This window comes from Montipora capricornis, chromosome 13, assembly GCF_036669925.1.
Source record: "Montipora capricornis isolate CH-2021 chromosome 13, ASM3666992v2, whole genome shotgun sequence".
In the NCBI taxonomy this organism is placed as follows: Eukaryota; Metazoa; Cnidaria; class Anthozoa; order Scleractinia; family Acroporidae; genus Montipora; species Montipora capricornis.
Genome location: NC_090895.1, coordinates 3,875,246 through 3,885,245, shown reverse-complemented (window position 1 = coordinate 3,885,245; position 10,000 = coordinate 3,875,246). Strand labels below are relative to the sequence as shown.

At 38.4% G+C, this 10,000-nt stretch overlaps 1 protein-coding gene across 1 annotated transcript in view; it reads right to left on the bottom strand.

Moving 5' to 3' along the window:
• The window catches only part of LOC138029726 (fibroblast growth factor receptor 3-like), a 58,819-nt gene that overhangs the window by 34,837 nt on the left and 13,982 nt on the right, over positions 1 to 10,000 (bottom strand). The window contains exon 3 of the mRNA XM_068877485.1: positions 2,431 to 2,670. Coding sequence (XP_068733586.1) covers positions 2,431 to 2,670 — 240 coding nt within the window. The remainder of the gene's footprint in view (positions 1 to 2,430; positions 2,671 to 10,000) is intronic.

The following is a 10,000-nucleotide window of genomic DNA, read 5'->3' as shown; positions in this document are numbered from 1 at the left end:
AGTTCCAACTTCCTTGCACCACAAGTGTGCCCTCTGAGCATCTGACAGCTTTGTAATACTAAACTTCACTGACGTCAAGCCCTGTTGAGCGGGGTTAGTGTTAGGATGGGAGACCAAAACAATGAACCCGTCACGAAAAACAGAAGCATCTGACTGAAAATACTATTAACGCTAACAAATGCGAACTCAGCAAGGTACAGATTTTGTTAGCTTGCTTTATGCAAAACAAATATTGATGAAAAGCAAATAACTATTAAGTTTTCAGAAAGAGCAGAAGGAAGTTTCCGGGACGGTCGATCGAGAATGAAATATTTACGACATGAAAACAACATTAATTTTGAACCGTGAATATAGAATATAAAAGTTACGATCAGCGACAAACATTTTGGGAGATTTTTGCTATGTTCAAGTAAATTGCAAAATCGAAAAGTGACATGGCCGGAATTCAGCGGGCGCCGTGATTACGTTACCGCGGCATGTTTACTCGTCAAACAGTGAAGCATCTGTGTCAAATGATGGCAAGATACCGGGTTTTTAAAAAGTTTGACAATGAAATGAGCGAAGTCAAAACAAAGATCACAATCGCCCAACTCTTGTTTATGCAAAGTCAAAATTTACTCTCCAAGACGCGTACGACGTTATTATCACCAGGTAATTCCATCATTTTGGAAATAGCAGCTACTTTATTATTCATCTGCGTCACAAGTTTTCACTGATTTTGGGGCTCATTTTGTTGAAACTCGAGCACGCTTTCAACAGGCCTGTGAACCCTTCCCGCTTACAGAGCAAAACTAAAAAACTTCTCGCATATCACATTTCAACCTTAAGCTCGAAAATTCAATACACAACATGATATTATAATTCACAAAGGCAGAAAATACCACAGAATCCTTTCCAGCGAAAGTTTTATTGAAACAAACAACATATTTGCTCTTAGAGGCGAAAACCTCTTCCTATTTCATTGCGTGCGTGAAGACAACAAACTCAATTGTGTCAAATTACCTTGTACTTCAGGTAAATACTGCTCACTTTGATTTCGTCTCGACGGGCGATAGATTGTTGTCGAAGTCCAGTACTCGTCGCTTTTGAGATTCATGCCTAGTTTATCCAACTGACTTTCCATTATTGAGCTCCATAAGGGTATATTTTGTTTAAGGATCCACTAAAACGCCATTCGCGTTGCATGACTTTCGACGCCATTGCAGGCTAAGTTAATGATTCTACTGTGTCCACCAGAGAAATCTACGCAGTTCCACTACCCTCTCGATCCTACGAAAATACGCGCAGAAGGCTCTATCCACAAAGACACCACTTACCAGGGGAGTGACAGGCAAGACTTTTACCGACACGGAAAAAAAATAATAAATAAAAATAAAAAAAAGAAAAAAAAGAAAAAAAAGAAAACAAACAAACTAAACGCAGACCTCGACTGGGTTTGCCCATAGGCAACCCAGTAAAAAGAAACTTACAAAAACCCGGTATCTTGCCATCATTTGACACAGATGCTTCACTGTTTGGCGAGTAAACATACAGCGGTAACTTAATCACGGCGCCCGCTGAATTCCGGCCAAGTCACTTTCGATTTTGCAATTTACTTGAACGTAGCAAAAATCTCCCAAAATGTTTGTCGCTGATCGTAACTTTTTATATTCTATATTCACGGTTCAAAATTAATGTTGTTTTGATGTCGTAAATATTTTATTCTCGATCGACCGTCCGGGAAACTTCCTTCTGCTCTTTCTGAAAACTGTGTATCAATAGTTATTTGCTTTTTCATCAATATTTGTTTTGCATAAAGCAAGCTAAAAAGATCTGTACCTTGCTGAGTTCGCATTTGTTAGAGTTAATAGTATTTTCGGTCCGATGCTTCTTTTTTAAGAGGGGTACGTTATTTTGGTCTCCCATCCAAACACTAACCCCGCCCGGCAGGGCTTAACTTCAGTGAACTTTAGTATTAGAAAGCCCTCAGATGCTCAGAGGGCACACTTGTGGTAAAAAGAAGTTGTGAGGGAACTTGAAAATTATCAACATGTCAGCCCAGAAGCCAATGTTTCTCGCTTCTCTTTTATTTGTTATTCTTCAGAGACTGGAATGCTGTATTTCAATACCACACAATTCAGTGCCTTCTGATTTTCTGTAGCACGTACCACAGGCAACCCAGTGTATGCTTCACAGAAGCATCTCGTTACTTTTAAAACACAAGCGCGAATGTTTTAATTTCCATATCTGATAAGGCTGCAAGGGAAGCAACAAAGTGGGCGTTTAAGGTTTCCTCTGAGTGGCAACACCCTTCATAGCAGTGTTCCTTAAAGGTACGCTTAGCTAAAATTCAGTCCTTGGATTTAAATACCGCTGACAAGAATTTTGAGAGCTTGAACTTCTGGAATGCAAATAAACGTGAAGCATTATATAATGTCTTGTCATACTCACACTGCACATCAATGAAGACATCTCTACTAACAGGACTTCCAACTCCATTATCAGCGGTGCATCTGTAGCCTCCTGCATCCTGTCTACTGATGCTACTGAAATTCCCAGACACAACATTGTTATTAAAGAGTCTTATCCAAGTTGTTCTTGGTGGTGGTTTGCCCTCAGCTGTGCATAATAAACTGAGATCCGATCCCTCGGTTACTGTTTGGTTTTTTGAAACGTTCAACGTTGGCGAAACTAGAAAACAAAAAGTGTCAGTGTCACCTACATATCTCTTATTTATTGCATACTTATCAAATTTTATCAACTTATAAAACTCTTTTAACCGGAAATTCATGTTTTGATGTGTCCCACATCTTCGTCAGTTACAAAATGATTTGAAAAAAACACTGCCATCAATAACTGTTATTCCATGAATAAATTGAAAACAAAGAAAACAACATAAATAGGAACAAAACGTCAAGTAAGTATCCAGTTGACATAGGTATCAGTGAAATGGTGTGGAGGGGAGTATAAGTAGGAACTATGAAATTAAGTAGAATCCAGGAAATATCATCCAATATTAAAAATACACAAAATTCTTGTAGCCGACTGTGGACAAACTGTTGCTAAAAATGCTGGCGCGATGTAGCTAAAATAGAACCAGTCAAACTCTTTATGGCTGACATCGATTACGCAAAACATATACTAACACAACTGCATAATAAACGTTTTCGTCTATCGCAAAAGACCGGGAATTTCTGTACAAATTCCTGCACCGTCCTCATTTACACCTTCATATTGGTTTTGTTCTCTCCGTATTGACTTTGCCTTCGCCGGTTAATTAATGATCGACCTGTCAGACACAGTGCCATGTTTCCTTCTCGAACACAAGATGTTAAGACATGCAAGGCATTTAGGTAAACTGTACATGATTGAGAGGAACCTAATAGCAAAAAAGTATCAATATATATATATATATTTTTTTTTGTCTATCATGATCATGTGCGAAGAGAATATCTATAATCGTGACACCGTTGCAATAAAAACAATAGTATTTACATATTATTGTCCTTTACCGCGATGAACAACCAAAACATTTTTCACAAAGAATCATAACAATTCTTTTTTCCAGGTCAATTTCGATTCTTAGCAAGCTGGAAATATTCAGTCTTGTAAAAAAATCCCGCGAAGAGAATGAAAGTCAATCCCAGTTGCAACCGTCAATCTCTAACAACTAAAACCGTGCTAATTGCTTTCATGCAAACTTGCACGGGTTTTCAAGCATTTGAATTCTTGGCCCAGATACTCTTTTCATTTTTGCAAGAAAGTCAACCATGAAAGAAACGTTATGCTGAAACCAACTATAGGTCACCGTTGAAAAACTGCACTAAAACGTGAAATCAAACCGCACTTATGGAGGGTAGTTTATCGCTGAATAAGCGGTTGACTTGGTTGTCTTCATAAAATGACGTAAAAACACTTTGTGAGGAAGCAAATGGTTTAATGCTTTTTGCAAGGTTTAAACACTAGAATCAATCATGTGATCATCCAAGTGTATTAACTTTTAAATTTTGGAAACCGCAATTTTCTTCTCTCAGTTGAGCGGATTCATTATGAGCATTATGAGGTCATAAAACAAGGAAGAGAGATAGGAGCTCCATCAAAGCACTGTGATGTTGGTGATTTGGAGTGAGGTCCTCATAAGATTCTGCATTTGGGTGACAAATCCGAACATCAAAAATGCAGATCTTTGCCTTCCCCCGAAGCCACGGGAGTGGGTGTCGAAGCGAACATCATGATCGGGGGCTTTCCTGGCCCCTTTGTTGAATACTTCTCCCGTGATCTCTTATAGGACAAGTTCTACTTCCACATAGTGACAGCTCAGCTTCAACATCTCCGAGCTCGTTTTGACGCTGAACGATAAAACTACCACGTCTGCTAACCATAGCGTGATCAACATTAAGCGCATCTCTACACACACAAGTTGATGAAGTGTCCAGGATTTCTAAGATTGATACTGTCTCCGAATACCGTCTCTTTTTTTGCGTTCGACGAAGAAGAACGCGTCCTGATTTCGTTCAGATTGGTTGATTATCTGTGGTCTTTGCAAAGTAAATCGATATTTTTCTCTGTATGGGACACCAAAACAGCCGCCCCGAGGATTGTTTTGTTGTTTGCAGGGACAACCTCGCGTGGATCGCGTATTGGTCTCGATCTGATGTCATTTAGTAATAATCTCTCAGACAATAGACCTTATTCACGATGGCCGCCATGTTGGATTTGCTATTATCGTGCAAATTAGCTACACACTTCTGAGGGGGCAAACAACACAAGTTCGAGACGTTATAACGAACATTATAGCCCCACTGCCGATTTTTTTCACGTTTATTGAAATTTTATAACCTAAGCAGCAAAATAGAATCACTACACAAGTTACTTGGATGATTTTTTAGTGAAAAATGAGCAGATAACGAAGTACAAAGTCAAACTGTCAAAAGCAATCAAAAGATATAATAAAAGGTACTTAATTCTAAATACTAAAATGCACTTTTAGCAATGCTATTTCAATATTTCGACGAGCCGATTTTCCACAATTTACCTTTTTTCCAATGTTTGCCCCCCAGCATAACACATGACTAATTTGCATGACAATAGGGCATTCAAAAATCTAAGTCCCCACATTTCCCCCACTACAAGGGCAGAAATTGGTTGCAAAGTCCCCGTAAAGTCCCCGCATTCCTCCACATCAGCCCGGGTACACGCTGAGAGTCGGATATAGTGTTCACAGGTGTATGTCTTGATCTCCTGGTGGGTTTCTGGAGTGATTCCAGGAAGGGAAGGGCAGCCAGATTATTTAAGTCTTTGTCAAAGAAAATTACTCTAGTAATTTGCCTACGAAGCTTTAAAGATGTCCAACCATGTTTTTCAACATAATTGACATAGAACCAGGCTCATAACTTTTGGTCTTAACTCGTAAGTCTTAACTTTTTAGTCCTGACATTAGACAACAGTTTGGCAACAAATCAGCAAAGGAAAAGTCCTTAACCGAGCAAACGTTCTTAACTGACTCTCAGCCTGGGTATCTTCTTAGTCAGTAGTTCTTATAAAAGATTCTTGCAAAAAAAAGTGTAATTAATACGATGATCATGAAGCTCACTAGCTGTACTTGCGGGTTTGCAGCGTTTCCACTAAATCACTAGGCTCATTATGTTCTCACTTGCAAGTGCTCCCTTGTAAATTCGCATTTACCCGCAAGCTCCGGCCTTTCCTTCGAAGAAAAACTGCCATTGCCGTTAGGTAGCCCAACGAATAAATCTGTTCTTCTGTGCAACTCTTAAGTGAAGATTGAAATATTTCGAAGCAAGGACAGGATAAGCAACTGGTGGTTATTGGCAGCATAAATGTTTGTTTCACGGCTTTTCCCGTACTATTTAGGACATCGTTAGTGATAACATTTTCCTTCATTTGCTCTAAGAAAACATCGACATCATTTAAGTGTACTGAGTTAAATTGATCAAAAGGATAACTTCTGCTATTACGATTTTTTGGTGCTCGACTACTGAAAAATACATATATTTATGTATACTTGCAATTTTTTTTTTGTGGATATCATTAGTATTGAATATAGTTGTGTTTTTCCTTATGTCTCAGCTACTTCATCCAGTACGACAAAAAATGTTCAGGCCAAAAGGGAATCACGTGAAAATATTTAGCCTTCTTCTTATCAAGGATAACATAGAATGAGACCAAGTCTTTAAATGTGTAGTGCCGGTTTTTTTTTAACTTCGAAGAAAGTTTTCCTATCGCCGTCGACCTTGCTCAATTTCGAATAAGATGTGTTATTATTAAAAAGTCGTACCCGTGAGTTGACATACAAGTCATTAGGGACTGATAAGAATACCGTGAATGAAGTTATTTGATTTGATGTAAAATAGCTTACTGAATGTTAAATTAACATATTTGAGGGTCATGAAGGGGTAAAATGAGAGGTGGAATTGACCTGAATTTTCGATGGGAAAATGGGATTTGATCACTGGGAATGGGAGATAAGGCGCCTTGGTGCGAATGGGATTTGCATTATCAGAGGTCATCAAGAATTAGTTCTGCTCAAAATTCCTGATATCAAATAATTGAGGCGGTCTACTTGCGTTCCTGGCCACCACCATGTTATAGTGAGGACCTTCCTGATGCTAACAGGCTTGTTTTGTAACCTCAAAGCTCCCTACCTACAATATCCCTAGCTCTAATACGGCTTCACTGGCAAGAATTAACTTCCCTAAACTCCGACCTAGTGACCCTTGTGGGTCTAGTGATGATAGCGAAGACTCCGAGGAAGACACTGGTGATGATACTTATGCTGATGAATTTAGTAATGATGATGATGATCATGACTGTGACTCTGAAGGAGACGCACAGAAACGGTAGACTGTATCATTCAGAATGCTCTTTTATGTGCCAGGTGATAGCATGCCTTTTCCGACGGATACTTAGGTAAGCAATCCCATGCAGCTACAAATTATACCTCGCACTGTCTTTATCGCCTCCGTTTTCCAGTAATCTCATGTTTCGATGCTCTAAAATTATATTTTCCCTATCAGGGACTGGGATTTCTAAGAAAACTTGCCACAGGGACCATCTTTCCACCCCCTTCCTTCATCACCAGTCTTATTTACTTGAACAATATCTTTGTCAGAGACGATCATGACTTCAAAGCTCTGCTCGATGCACGTTTACTTCACAAACTGACAAATCTCGTTTGCGTGATCTACTTGCATGCAAATACTGGGAAAGCCGATGACGTTGTTCACAGTTTTTCTATTTGGCCTCAAATGGTCGTTTTAAAAATGTTTGTTCTGCTTGTTTGTGATCTATGTCAAACTACATTTAAGTTGTGACGTGCGTGTTCGTTCTTGAAACGTTTTAAGGAAGCCTTTAATAAAAGAGGTTATTCAGTTAGCAGATTACGCATCATTTCAAAGTTTTTATTAGTACAGCTTCTAGATGTTCCATGTGCTTTTCTTGATATCCTTAGAAGGGATTCAGTAACAAAGAAGTTGAGTTCGAATAACTTATGTACCATAACATTTAACCCCCTTCTATGTTTAAAAAATTGAAAGTGGTGATTTGATTGTGTAAGTTTTTCGATCGTGTGAAAACCGAGGTGGAAGTTGCTGTTTTGTTCGCCGTGAGATTTGACTGTGGAAGTTTTTCACTTTTGCGCTTTCACAACTCTTACTCTTCAAGGTATTTACTGTCAACATCATCTAATTGGCGAGTTTTTGCCTTCAACCCACCGCGAATCCTTTTGTTTACACAAGCATCAAACAAAAGACAAGGGATTTATCGAACCTTGCTTTACCAGCGTCTCGCCTTCACTTGCACATTTGTGCTTGAAAGACTGTCATTTGGAACTTTTGGCAACCAGATCGGACCGGCTAAGGCAAGATTACTGCTTTAACCCTCGTAGGAGATTTCACTCTTTATAAACAAACTGAACAAGAAATCATTGAGATTTTTTCTCAGTTTTAGCTCTGGAACTGTTGCGAGATATGACCATGTTTTTATGGACTTTGTTAAGGATTGCGCTCATTTTATCTGCTGCCCCTTAACTCATATTATTAATCTGTCTATGACCTCTGGAATTGTTCCTAATCAACTGAAAATTGCTTGTGTTATACCCATATTTAAATCTGGTGATAAGTCATCCTTTTCTAATGATAGACCTGTTTCTGCATGTCCTTCTCGCGTTTTCAAAAATCCTAGAAAGAGTACTTTATAATTGTTTATTGGGCCTTTTAAATAAGCATAAGATACTCTCGGACAATCAGTTTGGCTTTCGTAAATCACTCAACTGAATATGCTTTAACTCTTTTGTACGCCGGATAAGATATCTGCCGCTATTGATGACTATAAAATCACTGTATGCATTTTTGTCGATTTAGCCACAGCTTTTGATACATTTGATTACAACATTAAGTAATTCCATTATGGTATCAGGGGGGTAGCCCACAACTGGTTTGCGAATTACGTAAGTAATTAATAGGCATCAATTTGTTCAATTCAATGACACCTCCTCTTCTCTCCATGTTATAAAATGTGGTGTTCCTCAAGGCTTGATATTGGGGCATTTGCTTTTTCTGATTTATATAAATGATTTATGCCATGTCTCAAGTGTTTTGGATTTTATTCTTTTTATTGACGGTAGAAACATATTCTTTTCTCACAATGATGTCGATTTTCTTGAAAGAACTCTGAATGAGGAGCTCTTGAAACTAACAGCTTGGAGCCAAGCCAATAAGTTACCTATAAATTATTCAAAGTCCAAATTAATTTAAGGGTTTTTAAGGCCGGGCAGAAAAGGCAAAATCTTGATCTTAAACTAGAAATACTGTAAGATTTTTCAATTCTTTAAGCCAAAATATACAATGTGCTGCCACTATCTCTCTTTTTAAATCTACTTTGAAAGTATTTTCTCCTTAGCTGATTCTCCACATATGGACATTATTTATTTATTTTTTTAAATTTATTTATTTTTGCTGCTTTTTGCGTGTTTAGTGTATCTTGTCCTGTTTGCTTTTTTTTTTTTTTATCTTAGTTTATAATTAAATCTGATTTCGCCGCTCTTGTATTTCATTTAGAGTCGTAAGTTAGGAAGGGAGCTCATAGTAATAAGCCCCCTATGGTGTCCTCTTAAGCTTCCTCGCCAAGAAAAAAAATTCTCTTAGTAGTAGTGGTAGTAGTAATAGTAGTAGTAATAGCTGCAGCAGCAGTAGTAGTTGCAGCAGCAGCAGCAGCAGTAGTAGCAGTAGTAGTACTAGTAGCAGCAATAGTAGTAGTAGTAGTAGTAGTAGTAGTAGTAGTAGTAGTAGTAGTAGTAGTAGTAGTAGTAGTAGTAGTAGTAGTAGTAGTAGTAGTAGTAGTAGTAGTGGTGGTGGTGGTGGTGGTGGTGGTAGTAGTAGTAGTAGTAGAAGCAGTAGTAGTAGTAGTAGTAGTAGCAGCAGCAGCAGCAGCAGCAGCAGCAGCAGCAGCAGCAGCAGTAGTAGTAGTAGTAGTAGTAGTAGTAGTAGTAGTAGCAGCAGCAGTAGTAGTAGCAGTAGTAGCAGCCAGCATGATATCTCCCATCTCAATAAAAATTTGAAAAAAAAAGATATGCTAGCCAACGCCATGACTATCTGTGAACTTGTGCAAGTACAATGGTTATCCAAAAGTTATTCGGCAGTTGAACTACTTAGGAAGTCACAGCGGACAGCAAAAGATGCCGCAATAAGAAACGGAGCTTTTTTCAAACGTTGATTTTAGGAAAACAAGAGCAAACGACCCAAATAAAAGTTGTGCTCATTATATTATTGAATCGGGTGCAAAAATACAGCTACTCTTGAGGAAAAATGAAAATAACATCCTAAAAGTCACTGAACGACCTTTTTGCCAGGATCGCTTCACATTACAAGGATTCTTGCACAGGGTTACCTCGTGCCAGATCCCTCAGTACTTTCAGGTGCTGGTTTTTGTTAGGAAGTCATGAAAAAGGACATTAACATTCAACATCGTTTAAGTGCATTTTCTAACTTTTGTCGTCTTGTTAACA